The 16,770-nt window shown below is 39.7% G+C and overlaps 1 protein-coding gene across 1 annotated transcript; it reads right to left on the bottom strand.

The window, feature by feature from the left end:
* Positions 1-64: 64 nt before the first annotated feature.
* Positions 65-1,646, bottom strand: LOC144699972 (transcription factor MYB17-like). Its single transcript, XM_078571322.1, has 3 exons — positions 1,434-1,646; positions 948-1,077; positions 65-874 (listed from the first exon to the last, which is right to left on the bottom strand). Exons 1-3 carry the CDS (start codon positions 1,564-1,566, stop codon positions 238-240), a joined length of 900 nt encoding a protein of 299 aa, XP_078427448.1. The 5' UTR covers positions 1,567-1,646; the 3' UTR covers positions 65-237.
* Between the last annotated feature and the right edge of the window lie 15,124 nt (positions 1,647-16,770).

The following is a 16,770-nucleotide window of genomic DNA, read 5'->3' on the forward strand; positions in this document are numbered from 1 at the left end:
GCTGTCAACCGAGGCCCACTGGGCCAGCCCACAGAGTGAGCATTTGATACGGTTTCAAAGAAAATTAGAAGAAAATGAACTCGTTGACTTGAAAATGATATTTTTACACGTTTGGAGAAGCGTCACACCCCCGTACTCCTCACATCTCTACCGATGGCGACGGAGAAGATGTGAGGAGTACACCGGGGGAGGAGAAAACTCAGGACGGAGTGAAAATAACGTCCGCCGCCGTCAAAGTCAAAGGCGGGAGGAAAAGTCATAGCTGCCGTCTCCGCCGTGGTGGTCAACGCCGAAGAGAGAGATTCCTTCGAGCCCGGCGTTCAGCAGCTGTCCCAAGGCCATGTCGTCGCCGACCAAGTTAAGGTAGAGCTGGTACGTGTCTTCCACCTCGTTGGAGCTGGTCGAGTCGGCGCCGTCGTCGCCGCCGCGGCTCTTCTTGGGCGGCGGCGGCGGCGGCTCATACTTGGTAGAGGAAGACGCCGGCGAAGCGGCGGCGGCGCCGCCGATCTCCTTGCTTCTGAAAGCCTCGCCCACTTCGGAGTTCCAAATTCTGAGGAAGAAGTCGGTCTCGGTCTTGCCGGCGGGGGAGTGGTCGGTGACGGTGGAGGGAGTGGCGGCGCCGCTGCCGGGCGACGAGAACAAGAGAGACTCCCGCGACAGCCGCGCCTCCGCCTCTAGCCTGGCGCTCTCCCACTGCGCCATGTGGCGCGTCGTCGGCGAGCCCCCCGAGGACAGCGACGTGGCGGCGGACGGTGCTGGACACGTGTCCGGGCTCCCTCCCGCGGGCGCGAGCCGCTTCTTCAAGTGCGTGTTCCAGTAGTTCTTGATCTCGTTGTCCGTTCTCCCCGGCAGCTGCGCTGCGATCGTGGACCATCTGCAGGATAGCATAACATTCGGAATAAGACGGGATTAAGCGGGGGATTATCGCTAATCGGAGGGTGATTAACTTGTTGCCGACGATGCCGTGGAGCTGGACGATGGATTTCTGCTCTTCCGCCGTGAAGGGTCCGCGCTTGATGTCGGGGCGAAGATAGTTAGTCCAGCGGAGACGGCAGCTCTTGCCGCAGCGAAGGAGACCTGCATTAATGGTGCCGAGATCGTATCAGCTCAGCACTCATCGCCATTTATTACGTACGTCAGCCGTCTCCCTGCCGCCTTCCCGAGGAGAACAAGCGGCGGTTTGAAGGGAAGACGACGCAGAGCGAGGAAGAAGAACTCAACAAAAGAGCGAGAGAGAAGGGGGAGAGGGGGGGGAAGGTCAACCAAGGAAACCGAGAATTGCAGGAGTCATTGAATGCAGTAGCAGGAGGACATTAAAGAAGAGAACAGAAGTTCCCGGGCTTTTGAGTTTTTGGGGGTTTGAAGGGAAGGTTGTAAGCTACGCCGGAGGAAGAAGAAGAAGAAGAAGAAGGTTGGGATAGAGAGAAGCGTACCGGCTTGCTTAGGGAGGGATCGCCAGCTGCCGAGGCCATTAGCTTGGATGTAATCGACGAGGACCTTGTCTTCCTCCGGCGACCATGGCCCCTTCCTGAGGCCCTGCTTGTCGCAGCAGGGCGCCCTTCCCATGCCTCCGCTTAGAAGGCGACCTCTGGAATGAAATTAGGACAAGGGTAGGAAGACGAGATAGCTTTATCCGTCGGAGAGAGAGAGTTGGGGGGGGGGGGGGGGGAAACGAAAGACTGAGTCTTGAGGTGCATTAAATGCCGAGGATTTTAGCTGTACAGTTCCAACAGGAGACCTTTTCTTTCGAAGCTTTTTGACGTGTGGAGGGGCATCATTTACTGCCACTCCAGCAAATCCGAAAGATGGCAAAAAGATGGGCAAACATAGACTGATAGACGGCCTCGCTCGCCCTTTCATTCATCCGTCTTCCCGTATGACTCCGACGAAAACTAAGTACAAGGAGAAAAAAAAAGCTTGAATCTTGCGCCTGAGAGCCGACTGCGCTGGCGCTGCAGATTCTCCCGAGAAGTGGAGAACGGGACAAAGGGACTGCTTCTCGCACGCACAGGAGAAAGACTTGAGAGAGAGAGAGGAGTAAATGCGATTCATACTGAGAAAAGGAAAGAGGAGTCGAACCGAGTGGGCATTTAATGAGGCAGACGCAGACATCTCTGCTCTCTGCAGGTACGGCCTCGGGATGGCCCTTGCGCTCATGAACATGGCCAAGTCCTCGTCCAAGGTTATCGACGTTAATCGAAGGAATATTAATATGAACGAGGAGAAGGAGCCAGATGCGAATATAAAAACTTCCTTCTCCTGAATCCGACGAAGATAATGATGACGCTTGTGAAGAAGATACTATAGCCCCGTCATAAACTGTTGTAATTCAATTTATTCAAACACAGAAACAATTTATTCAATTTATTTAAACTTCTTGTTCCTAAACTTCTCTATCTTCCTCTTGCACCTCTTCGTCTTCTCACTATACGAACGATAATAACAATGATATTATTGTATCATTATTATCATTCTCCTTATCTACTTTTCGGTCTAAAAAGAATCCATGTACTGATAACGATTTGCTCCTGGCTGGCGGCGCCAAGATTCACAGGTCGTGTATAGGCGCATCGTCCCCAGGATGGGCTAGATCTGCATGGGGCCAGCGAGCTCGCCTACAGTGGGTGCATTTATGAAGGTTAGCACGTGCCCAAGCGGATGATTTCCCCGATGCCGTCTGTCTTTGTTAGAACCCTATAGCTATCTATATGTTCTCTGTCCATTGAAGAGTCAATACAACTCAAGTAGGAATGACGATACCCCCCCTTTCTCCTCCCTTCTAATCTCTTTACTTCTGTAGCAGAAAGCTCAACTTTGGCGGTTCTTCCCCTCCAAGGAATAGGATTGCAAAAGAGAATATCAAATATCCATTGCCACTAAGCTAGAGCTACCAGAAAAGAGCCCTTATATTAGTGATGATCAAGGAATATAGGCCGCAGAGAAAAAGAGCTCGTTGATCTGGGTAGATCCTAAAGGCCTTCAACTTGTTGCGCCAAGTCTGTCTAGCTCATAGGACAAGAAGAACTCTGTAGACCAGATCACATTTGAATGAATAGACATGTTCGGGATGTTAAAGCGTAGGTTTCATCTTCAGTCTCATTAAATGATAGCCAGGTCTGAAGTTCGGTCATCTAGTGGAACACGATGTACAAAGAAAGTCAATGTGGGCCAAATATATCTAAGTCGGTTTTAGTTTTTTTTATTGAGTGTTGACTGATTATAAGAATGGCAAATTTCTGTTGCCGGGTATTCATTGGGATTTCGGGCTTTGAATTTTCGACGTTATTTGTGGGACGGGGCACTCTTCTATACTAACACAATATATTAATTTGACCTCGTCCGTGGACCCAGAAACTTGGCTGACGGTCAGTTTTGACCCGACAGTAGCAGCCGGAAAAAAAATATTAGGCACCAAGTGGTTAATGAAACCATCAATCCGAAAGAGAGTGGTCCATTTATAGGATAATGACATCATAGGCAGACGGCTTGTAGGAACTCCAACTTAGATCGGATAGACACCACTCGCTTGCGTATGGTTTTTTTGGTTTGTTTTATATTTTCTCCCTTTATCTTTTAATGTATTGGTTTCCAGGATTGGATTAGAACGAGAGATTCAATTGATTCATCGTTCGAGTTTGTGATATGGAAGGAAGGTCGTGAGGTACGGTGCGAAATTCACGCACCTGGTATGAAATTGTGCAGAAATTTGCATCCCATGCCTCATAAATTCACACAAAATGACTGCCCTTTTGTGCTTTAAAAAATAATTCAAGTTACATGTAGATAAACCATTTAGCTGTCAAAATACTTAAATAACCATCGTCCAATATCCCCCGGGATAGGAAAATTCATATTTATTGAATTCCAACACTGTGTGGATAATAATTGTAACACAAACACTATTTAGTTACATTATGATTAATATGTTAGAAACATTGATTTTAAAGTGGACATACAACATTTTAAAATATATTTAGAAGTCATGTTTATAAATATTGGATTCCACCACTATGTAGATAATGATTATAATAGAATGCAAATTTAACAACTTAATAATATTAGTTTTAGCATGTGCATCGAGTAATTTATAAAATATCTACGGAGATAATGTTATCCAAAACAGACAAAAATTAAATCTCTAATATAAATGAATGTCAAAATACAGCATAAAAAAATACATGATGATTTCTTATTGCATGATGTCCATAAATATAAAAACAATGTTTTGAATGTTCAACTTATTTATGTCACAAATTAAATATATAAATATTGAATTCCACTACTATGTAGATGGTAATCACAATATTATGGGTAGTCAATAATATTATGATCGGCATTTTAGAAACATTAATGTCAACGCGGTCATGTGTTGTTTTATAAAACATTTTAAAGTTCCAAATTAAATTTATACTTATTGGATTACACCACTATGTAGATAGTTTTTATAATATTGTCCAAACTCCGTCACAAAATTAAATTTGCAATAGAAATGAATGTCAAAATATATATTTACAAAATAAATGATGGTTACTTGTGGTATGTTTCTATCAGTATAAAAAATAATGTCTTAAAAGTTCAAGTAATTTATAATTCACAAAATAAGTATATAATTGTTGAATTCCACCGCTATGTAGATAATGGTTATAATATAATGGGAACTCGGTATTTTTATGATTAATATTTTAAAAATTAACTTCAACTTGGTCATATATTGTTTTATAAAATATTTTAAGTCACAAATTAAATTTATAATTATTCGATTACACAGATGTGTAGGTAATGTTTATAATATTATCCAATCTCAGTCAAAAATTAAAATTTTAATTAATATGAATGTCAAAAATATTGCTTTTAAAAATGAATGATCATCTGTCATGGCATGTCTCCCATCAATATAGGAAACAATGTCTTGAACATTCAACAATTTAAAGCAAAAAGATGTTCGACCTAATCAATACTCGGGTCCTCATTGCATTCTTCGTCCCTTTGGTTGGTATCATTGTTTGCATTTAGTGTTCTGATGCTCTCAGCTTTCAACCTGGATCACCTGTAATTGACGACAACACACTATGGAGAGAAATCTCTTCAACGACACACTCGTCACCGAGACTGACATAAATTCCTTCGCAACGATTGCTAATCATGGATACAAGTGTTCACATGTTACTTATCACCAATACAATGGTTTCGTCCCCTTTATATGAGGTGAGCTAATATTGACATTTAACTAATTGTTGGGATCAGCAGCGGGTGTATGTTCACTATTTGTCAACAACTTGTCTAGTGCTTCACAAAAAAAAGTTGTAGTTGTCCATGCCTGACAAAAACATCTGGAAGAAACTTTATGAACCATGCTTTGGACAAAACCGAACAATGCACAATAAAAATTTGCAATTAAAATATGACCTGGTCCCAGTAGTCGTGGTCCGCAAGTCATAGCTTCATGGATGGATCAATGCGCACATCAATTGTAGAGGTCTGATTGTGAGTGAGGATCGTTGCACATTTAGTCATCTTGGTCTTCATCGCAAGACACATGCTATAAATGGATATTTTTTCTCCTGTCTGTATGACCATATTTACTTGAATTATAGTCTCATCCCTCATACCACGAATGACATTATCCATATTTCAGTTTCAGCTCTAATGATTACAATTGCTTCATTTGTTGTTGGCGCATTGCATTGGCAAACGAGGGTGTATTCATCACGAGGGGCTAACAATATACCTATGACATCCTTGATCATCTGCCACTCCTTATTTATCAACACAGGTTTCTGAACACAGTAAATACCTGAATGTCAATAAGGTCCCTCTTCTTGACACTAGCAACCAACACATTAGTCTAAGAGATGTTATTATTGTTTAATGGTTAATATTGGCAACCATAACTATCGCACTATCGCTAGTAATATTTTCAGTATTTATGTGCTTATTTTCATTGAAATTAACGTAAATGCAAGTTATTGACGGTTCAAATGTCTATTCCACTTTTTAAACTAATTTCCAAATCTTCATTTGTTTATGGTATTTTAACATTATTTTTTACATTGATTTCATGAATAAAAATAATTTTACAATTCAATAAATATTTATTTTATTTACGTAAATGTTTTAAGCAATTTATTACATTTTAAAATGATATTCTGATTTTTTGGATTTTATATTATTTATGGATTTATGTTAATTTCACACATAAAATCACTTTTTGAGTCACGAGACAATTTTGAATTTATAAATATTTGAACTAAAATTTTTGACTCGTTGACTCTTGGAATTGTGTGCCATGCTGGGAATCTGCCACACAAATGAGTGGAGAGAAACAATCGCATGGCTTACATTGCTCCGAATTCAAAAGAGTATATCTAATAATCTACATGGAGCTTCAGGCATTATTTGTTGTGGGTAATTTCATATTTCCCATTTGTATCCATTTGATCGTGTTGGATTTATAAATAGAACCCCCGTGCTTGTAAAAAAGGTACCCTTAGATTTAGTTCCTAATTACGATTAATGGAGTGGTTTACTTACTCAAAATCTCGCTTAGTTCTGTTCTTCAAATCCAAGAGTGAAGGATTGAAGGTGTGATGTTCATATCAGGAAATGTAAAGAAAGAGCACCACTAGACCTATTGTGCGTGATGACGAGGTTATTGTAATCTTCGTCCTCTTCTAACTCACGACTTTGTCCTTCTTCCTAGATTATCATTATTGATAGCCCACGATTTCACCATCATGTGTGCTGCCTCCGACTCCACTGCTCGGCTCTACATGTCTGGCTCCATCTTTATCGCACTGACTACTATAAGATCGTCATCACTCACCCCCTTTCTACCGTTATTTGGTGCGTATCCCCCTTCATATTTGTCACTATCAATGGCGATATCTCTATCATCTACTCCACTCCACTCATTTCTATCACCATCAACCATCACTCGACACTCTCAAATCGCTGGTTAAGGTATTCAAATTAGAGTTCAATTATATTTCTCTAATATAAAATTATGATAAAATTGTGAAAGTCATTTTATAAAATTTGAATGAATTAGGTTAAATATGATTAATATTTTATGACCTCCTTAGAATTATTTTTTGCTAGTTTCCTTTCATTAAATTATATTTGATTCCTAAATAAATATAAAATCCGAGAAAATAAATTAAAGCTAAAATCCACTCACTTAATACTTTCTCCATATGGATCTCACCCTTGCTTGCCTTGTGCTCAAAAGGAAATATATAAATATTGTTGCATAAACTAGAATCCCTAAATTACATTTCTAACCCTAATTTCTGGTTAATCTGCCTCCACTTAAAATTTTAGGATGGATAACTATCCCTTCATTTCTTTTCCTCTTTGAGATGCTATTGTTGGAAATATGTGTGGCCTGCAAGCCACCCACATGTTCTATTCATTAAAATCCACATGCAATGCTTACAATGAAAGTCCATGAATACTGATGGAGCACGTCAGCTTGCTCCCTCGGAGATGTCGTCATCACCGTCCTTCTCGTCACCGACAGTCGGCCGGTTAGTGTTCCGCCCGACTGACACGCCAAGGCGCCACTCCGCTCGTATCTTTATCGCATTTTAGTTTCTTTAGTCTTCTTCGTCTAGTAAATTTCATTGAGTCATGATATGTCCGTCGTTTCATCCGTCGTTTATGTGCGTGTTTTTAATTCTATTTTTGAAAGGGGTCCTTAGTCATTTTAGGCCCCTCCCCCACCTTTTTTTTAATGTTTTTTTTTGTTTGGTTGTACTGGGGCCCATTATATAAGGGCCACCACCCCTTTTAATTGACTATCACACCTTCCCCTCTTTATGGACCTCCCCAGGGCCCATTTACTTTCCCCTTTATAAGGGAAGAGGGGCGCCCTAGGAGAGGTTAGACCAGTGTTTATTATTGTTAAGGAATTGTCGTTCCCGCTGGTCTCACCATGAGAGAAAGAAAGAAGGAGAAGAGTGGAACGGGAAGAAGAGGAAGAAGAAAAGGGAGGAGGAAGGAGAGGAGAGGAAGGAAAAGTGGGGGAAGGGATACAGAAGTAGAGGGAAGGAATTCACTCAATTTCCCCTCTCCCATTCACCTCCCCCCATTCTCGATCGCCAATATGGGTGGATCGCGCCCCCTCCGCCGCCGTGACAGATCGTCTTCCAAGCTAGCAAGAGAATCGAGGAGAAGGTCCAGAAAAGAAGAGAAAAGGGGGAGAAGAAGAGTGAATGGAGAGGCCGGTTAGCCCTCTCTTTCCCTCCCCTCTCATATCTTTGCACCCTTATCTTAGTGACCACGAGCAAGGCACTGCCGTCACTGAGAATTCTGCTGCTGAGTTGAAGAAGGAGAACGGGAGAGAAGAAAAAAAAAGGTAAGAGGGAAGAGAGGGAGAGGCAATCGGGCTCACGACTCCCCTCTCCTTTTATGATTCCCCTTTACTCTCCCGCGTCGGTGACATGGGCAACGCCGGCCAACGGCCCCCCCATCGTCGGCGACCACTCCAGTTCTCCTTGCGCCGGCCCAGGCAATGATCCATCATAGCCATCGCCCGAGCCGCTCTTCCTCGGGCCCACCCGAGCCGCGTTATCATGGTCCAAGCCAGAGCCACGCCCGGCCATCCTGCCTGTGTTGCCCGCTCGCGCTGGCTGTATGCGTCGGCACCTACACCGATCCGCCCGCGCCACGCTGCCAGCCACACCTTGTCACCGCACCATGCTCGCGCCCGCGCTCGTGCCGCCTCATCGCTGCGTGACCTGGGGTTCGTGCCTAGCCGCACCGTCAATGCTTGTGACGCGCAGTCAGTACCCGAACCGCTGTCTGCGCTGCTCGCGCCATGCCATCGGCACCTGCACCTGCGCCACACCCTCTGTGCATGCGCGTGTGCCGTGCCATGCCACCGCATCGCACCCACGCCCCTTGCCTCGGCCATGTCCCTCTGCCCCCAAGCGCCGCCCATTGTTCTTGCACCTCACTGTCGGTCAAGCACACTGACCCTCTCCGGCTCCCCTCCATCGCACCCGTACCGGCTACTGCCTTTGACAAAGATTCTGCACTACGAGCGGATTGCCGGCGGGTACATCGTCCTCCCGCCCGCTCGTTATATTACCTTTTGCAGTATATCATCGTTTGAATCCACCGTGCTCGGGCTAGATAGGTGAGAGAGGAAGTGAGAGAAAACTACGAGAATTGAGCGTCTTATCAGTACAGGTCGAGCTCGTTCGTAACTTCTGAGCCCCTACCGATTGATTCCGTTCGGCGCCATAGACGTCGTTGTCCCTCCGACGAGGTACGAGAGGCCACCGTCGCCGTCGGCGACCCCCTTTGGATCACGGAGTTTGGCACTTTCCATCGAGTCAAGCCCTTCAAGTACGACCACGTAGGATGCATCATTCCATCGTAGTTACATACTCGTTAGGGTTTATCCGTCAGACGACGTCATTGACGACGTCTGACCCCACTATCCAGGTAACTGAGCGTCGTCTCCTTACCGACCGAATGACACATCAGACGATGTCGGACATCAAATAAATGTTATGACTAAGTGAATAATGATGAAGTCATAACACGTAAGATCACTAGACTTTGAACATGTATTCTAAGTATTCCTATTTGAAGGATACTCAGAGAAGGATATCATAGTATTTGGATAAAATAACAGTGTCTAGTCCCACTCATACGACGAGTATGGCCGATCCATGAGGCCATTTTTGTGAAGGCGTTAAGGATAGATAGTGGGTGCTATTTGAGTAAAGAGTTCATTGAATCTGTCCCTATGAATTTCTTAATGATATTATACCTATAGTCAATTAGGTTGATTTATATCATGAATGTGTAAGTTTTCCTTAAACGTAGGACACCAGAGATGCCTTGTGGATGGCGGGTTGTGTTTTGACTCTAACCTACGAGTCCCCAATTAGGGGATTTCGAACCGCCCTAGCTTAGATGCAGCAACAAGTCCATGAAGGTAATTGTTGTTATATTTCTAAGTCTTTGATCTTGACAAAACAAAAGTGATCCATATAGTGAAAGGCTTGAAATTGAATTGAAATGACAGCAAAAAATGAAAAAAAAATCACTTAGGCACAGATCGAATCAATGTTGTATTAGAACTTCGAGTGAGAGGTATTAAGATGCTTAAGTGTGCAAACTCTAGATGTATCCACGTGATCCGTGGCATTTCGAATCTCCTCCTTCCTCGTGATGAGCTTGATTCACACTCCATCATTCTTGTTATGTCATCCCGCCCACATAAAGAATGGAGAAGAGCTAGGGGGAGACGGGAGAAGATGGATAAGAGCCCTAGAAAGTTATGGCCTTGGTGAATTTTGTTCAGGGCTTTACCCTGTTTATACTAAGTAGGTATCGTTTATAAACGCCAAACTTTTAGGTATATCTTTTGACATTTAAAAAACCACTTCTGCGTGACCCTCTATGCCCATGTATTAGTCTAGTTAATGAATCGAATCCTCTAATAATCATATTTTTCCTTCTAAATTAATTAAATATATGATAATCTATATTAGATAATGAACTACCGATTTAACCTAATTGATAGATCGAGTCTCTAGCCCCTGGGATGCTAGGCTACACCTTGTACTCTAGAAAGATATAAACGAGTGTCTATTGACTCACTCATGGAATATGTCTATCATTGGTCACCATGTAAATATAGTCTCTTGTTCTCTTGACGCTCCAAGGACAGCTTTGGGTATGGTGAATTGTCAAACCCTAATCCATCATTCAAGTTAGTACTGATGCATTTGGAAATCACTGAACAACTCTCCTTTGATATTCCACATCCTTGGCCAAGGACTTGATCGCATCTTCTTCCTTCTGATAATTTATTTATGGACTTAATTGTATGCATCACATGTTCATTATTATGATTTTCTTGTATTAATGAATAAATAATGAGATATGGAATGTGTGATCAACTTGTCAACCACCTATACTTCTATCAATTGTCAGATTAATACGGGATCATCTGTCCTTGAAATTATAGGAGATTGACACAAATAATATGATGCACTTAAATTCATCGAAAGGGTAGTGTAAATATCAAACAAGGTGTTGTACAATGATTTCCCACACATCATTTGGGAGTATTGTGCGGAAGAAAGATTATACATACACAGTAATCATAGTTGGCAAAAGGTTCCATAAGCGAGTTGACATGCTCCTCTGCATCTTATAGGGCAGGAGATGGAGTTTGGAAACCCACATGCTAAAAAATTAACTAATTTATTGGGTTTGATTAATCCTTGAATAATTAATATATATGAGTTAGAGTTAATTAAGAAAGTTGGCTCTGATAACACCCTAAATTCATTATTTAATTAAATTAATTAGATTAATTTTATCCATTTAAAGAGTTTAAGATAGTGTTGTTATCATATATTTACATGTTAATTAATATTCAAAGTGAATTCTGATTTCACCCTAATTTTCTGTTAATTTATGAATTTTATGAAATTTATTTAGGCTTAGAATAACTCCATTTACACAGAAATGGCAGGTTTAAAAATTAAATTAAACATTAATTAATGTGGGAATATTTTTGAATTTTTTAAGATTTTTCTACAATTTATTGGATTTTTGGGGAATTTATTCCAAGAAGAAATAAATTTTAAATGTAAAAGGATATAATTATAAGGAAAATAAGAGTTTAAATAAATTTTTACAGCCAGAGGGACTTTTTGGATAATTTGGTTGCAAATATACCCTTAAAATAGCCTTGGTAGAGCATTGCAGGCGTAAACATTAAATTAAAAATAACTATACGATCTTATGTAATTAATTGGGATTTTTTTGTGCGTTTTAAGGAAATATGGTGGAGAGAGAAAGCGGATGGGTATATCTCCAATTATTTTTGGGTGCATCTGTTTGCATCCAAATAAAAGTAGGGAATTGATTGCAAAACTTCAAGAAACTATTTTGCAAGGCCACGTGGCAAGACCTCATCCGTGGGAAAAGAATCCAACGGATTGAAAGCATCAGCAAAAGCATCTCTTGTGGATGGTAAGTGCACAACCCATGCTGCACGTACAAGTTGCATGCACAGGAAGTGATGTTGTGATGCCAGAGTGGGCACTGCTTGTAAAAACACATAGGTACGTGCAAATCGCTATGTATCTCCATTGATTTATTTTATTTTCTTATTTTCAGCATGGGAGTATGTGGCACACCAAGAGAAGACCCGCCAAATTCAGTCTAAATTTTTTCAGCCAATCAGAAATTGACTCGAAATACAGGTTTATTGAAATTTAATAAAAAAATTAATATATTGATCCAATGGCTAGCATTGGTCAATATTCATTCTTTATTTACTCTTAATCCTGATGTCAGATTGAGCTCAAAGTTTATGGCTTGCTCATCTCGACCTCCTCTTTCTTCTATATGGTTGGATCATTCAGATCAAGCCTACATCAATGGATAAAAATTAATTTAGTATTGGGGGTAAAATGGTATTATTTACCATTTAACCTTAGTGTAAAACCATAAATTCGAGTTGAGAGGTCATTCTGGAAGGGGGCTCTTTCACAACTATTAGACACAGAGGAGAACCAGCCTGGATCAATTGCATTTTGTATTTTTTTTACTTCATTGTATTTGAAATTGAATTTTTGTGTATTTGGTATTATTTGTTAGTGAAAATTCTGATTGTTCTTGTTGATCTTGGTCTGAAATTCTAAATCGCTTGGCATGAGTAGCATGTACAAGTCCTTACTAGGATTAGCAAGAGTGATTATTGAAATTGACCTACGTGTTCCTTTTGCACACTGAGAACTTTAAAAAAAAAAAGACGTTAATTTCTATGTAAGAATAGATTAATTTTATAAAAGGTAGTGAGTTAGTTTGGATATCACTTCCACAAAAGAAAACAACTTATCATTATATATTCTCTTAACCCTTCTAATTGACTCCTTTGACCCTTTTTATTGGATCAAAGAGGTCAATTTAGAGATCCTTAGTTCTTCTACTCTTCCCATCTCTTCTACCTTCCCTTCCAAATTCCTCATCTAATTAGAGTGATATGATCTCACTGAAGATTAACTTTAATCTAATAAGGGTCTAATTATTAAAGTTGATCACTAATTGAATTACCTTACTAGCTTCCCTTGGAGGATACCTATACTTGTCACTATACATCATGTTAGGGTTATATAAATTTTATTGCATAGGCTGAAATCAGCAACGGTAAGGGTTTAAAATTTGATAATTCACCCCCTATTGTTGGCTTATCAAGCTCAATGTTATTATGCCCTTAAAGTTGTTAACTAGATGGATACATGGGACTAGAGGGTCACACAGACAAGGTTTTTGGACATTGGTGGATATTATCAAAGCTCTAGGGGCCTTTATTTGTTGTTCCCAAGGATAGGGACTTTTATGATATTTTCGTCCATGCATTATAAATATAAGGGACACTCATGAGAACAATACACGTGGTATGAAGAATGATAAAAATAATAATACCTATATGAAGCATTCTGAATGAATCATTCCATTTCATAGGGACTCATAATGAGGAAAGTAGAGGGGTCTGATTACATGAATCTCAGTTTGTATTAGAATCATAATTATCATCTTTCAATGCAATAAAGTCATAAAAAATAATAAATGATATAATTTATTCTCATCATATTCATAACATTCATAAAGGAACTTAATTCATAACATTCACAAGTGCATGAAATAGTTAAAAAAATTATATAGGTATTTATGAAATAATATGATTAATCATGATTTTTTATCAATTTACAGATGTAAAAACTAAAATATGAAGATATATAAATAACTAAAAATTAATATTAGTAAGTGGGGCCTACATATATAAGTGAGCAGCATCGGCCAACGTGTGATGCACATCTAAGGCTTTAGCATGGACTTCAGGGGACCATCTAAGGCTTTAGCATGGACTTTCCTAGAAAAATCCATTTGAGTTTCATGCACAATCCTTCAGAACCATGCTCATGCATATACCCTATTCATACAAAGTGACGAGAAAGGAGAAGAAGGATATAGCCCTGAAAATTTTTGGCTAGGTGAATTGTTTTTAAGCCTTCCTCTATATATACTATGTGATAAATTTTCATAAAACTACTAAACTTTAAGTATATATTTTGACATCCAAAAGATCAGTTGCGTGTGACCCTTCATACCCATGTATCCATCTAGTTAATAACTTTAGCGGCCCAATAACTATTAGGGCTTTCAAATTGATGAACTATATCATCATTGAGATAAATTAATCAGAGATCAATTTTAACTAATAAATCATAGCGTTTCCAGCCTGTGAGATGCCAAGCTACACCTTGTACTCTAGAAGAAACAAATGGGTGTATTTATTTGCTAATAAAACATTTCTGTCCTCATTTATCACATACACACATCTCTCATTTACATAATGCTCCTAGGATGACTTAACATACGGTAAAGTGTTAAACCCTAATTGGTTTTCCGAGTAAGTACTAATGCTCTTATAAATCATCAAATAATTCTTGTCTGATATTCCACTACCTCAGGCGAAGCCTTTGACGCATCGCCTACCTTGAGCTATCGTCCCTTATAGTAATAGTAGATGATCCCATGTTGACTACTTGATGGTCTTCATAAACTTTTTACCATAATCAAACTACTACTATTTGTAATTCCATGATTAGGAACTTTTAAGTCAAAGCCAAATTACAACCTTCCATCCACAAGACATTTTAAGTATCTCAAGACAAACTTTCGATGAATTAATCTGATTGAAAAATTCATATAAGGACTTAGATTTAGATGAACATAAGGACTCCCTAAAGCTGAAGATTTATAATGAAATTATTATGTCATCCACAAAACCATGAAACACATAACCTCGACACGGATGACATCTGTGATTTATTGGATCCTCGAGTGAGATGAATCGAGATGCTCATGTGTACTGCCTCTAGATGTATCAACACATTCTTCAACATATTGAATCTCCTCAATCACATTGACAAACCCCGTTCAACCTTCATCGCCGTAGTTATGTCGTCTCGATTGTATCTGGAATGGAGAATAGAGATGGGGAGAAGGGATAAGGAGAAAGCCCGTGAAAAATTCTGCCCTGGGTGAGTATCGTTAAGGGCCTTCCCCTATTTATACTAAGTGGGTATTTTTTCATAAAATCGATTACAAAAACTATAAATATATATATATATATATAACTATAAAAACTATTAGAAGATATATACTAATTATAGAACAAATATCATACTTATATAAATAATATTATACTACTATAAACGAACCTACTCTAATGTACATTCTTATTTACTAGTACTAATCTGTCTATCCTGCTCTAATATCTATATCTCTCTCTATCTACCTTCTTAGTATATATAAATACTACTCTAACCCTTCCATTCTCTCTAAATATATATTTCTAAATAATTAATCGTATTATAATTAGATAATTGGTAAGTCTTCCTCTATTTGACTTCTTCTATTTTTTATAATTTGCTCTTATTAAACTATTCAGCCTTATTAAATTCTTATCTACCTTTTCACTATCTATATTATTATCCTTCCTACATATAATATCTAACCTCTTCAATTCTTTATTATCCTTAGTATCTATAGTACATATATATATAATCTTAGATATTTTCTTCTATACTAATCTTACTAAACTAATATCCCCTCTACTTCTTAATTACTTATCTCTTCTCATTCTTATTAGCTTTAGTATTATCATTATATCTTAATAAATAACAACTCGATTATTGAATACATACCTAAAGGCCAGTCCCTGTGGAGACGACCTTACTCTAACTATACATTTGAGTAAGTTCTATATTTTATCAAAATTTATTTGATTGTAGGCAAATTAATTGCAACGACAAATTAAAATCCACACGTAATTTGCCGCCATCAGTAGCTTGCTGCTGAGAGGAGAAAAAAAGAAAACGAAAAAAGGGGATCCTATTCCCCTTATAAGGGTTTTGCTTCAACCTTAGTTAGGCACTCTCTGGCCGTCCGATCACGATGAACGTGATTGGGGTACTCAGAGAAGCACTACATTCACCATTAAGTGTCATAGAGAGAGAGAGAGAGAGAGAGAGAGAGAGAGAGAGAGAGAGAGAGAGAGAGAGAGAGAGAGAGAGAGAGAGAGAGAGAGAGCGAGAGAGAGAGAGATAGAGAGAGAGACAGAGAGAGAGAGAGAGGGAGAGAGAGAGAGAGAGAGAGAGAGAGAGAGAGAGAGAGAGAGAGAGAGAGAGAGAGAGAGAGAGAGAGAGAGAGAGAGAGAGAGAGAGAGAGAGAGAGAGAGAGAGAGAGAGAGAGAGAGAGAGAGAGAGAGAGAGAGAGAGAGATCCCTTCATGTCCAAATGTGCGTGCTACTGGTCTTTGGCATTCTAGTTCAATTCACGTTACATGCTCTTCCCTGTTCCCTTGCATCCAAAGACTCATAAAAGGTGTGAGTAGTGAACCACTTGACTTCAGAGAAGTCAAGTTGGATTAGTCTCATGAAATATGCACAGAATGATGCATGATGATGCATAAATGCATATAATTATGCATGAGAGGATTATAGGGTGAAATTCATATAAATGTAGTATTTCATCTAAAGATGAGCATGATTTCATGATTTCAGATATCTTTCTACCTAAATGTGGCATTAATATGCACGTAGGTGAATACAAATTCATGGTTATCACCCATCACCAGGGGCCAGTAGATAGGCTTGTTTTGTTGATGCTTCCTTTGAGCTACCAAACCATTTCATCAGAAGGAGTGGGTAAATTCACATTGCACCTT

Source organism: Wolffia australiana, chromosome 2 (genome assembly GCF_029677425.1).
Source record: "Wolffia australiana isolate 7733 chromosome 2, ASM2967742v1".
In the NCBI taxonomy this organism is placed as follows: domain Eukaryota; kingdom Viridiplantae; phylum Streptophyta; class Magnoliopsida; order Alismatales; family Araceae; genus Wolffia; species Wolffia australiana.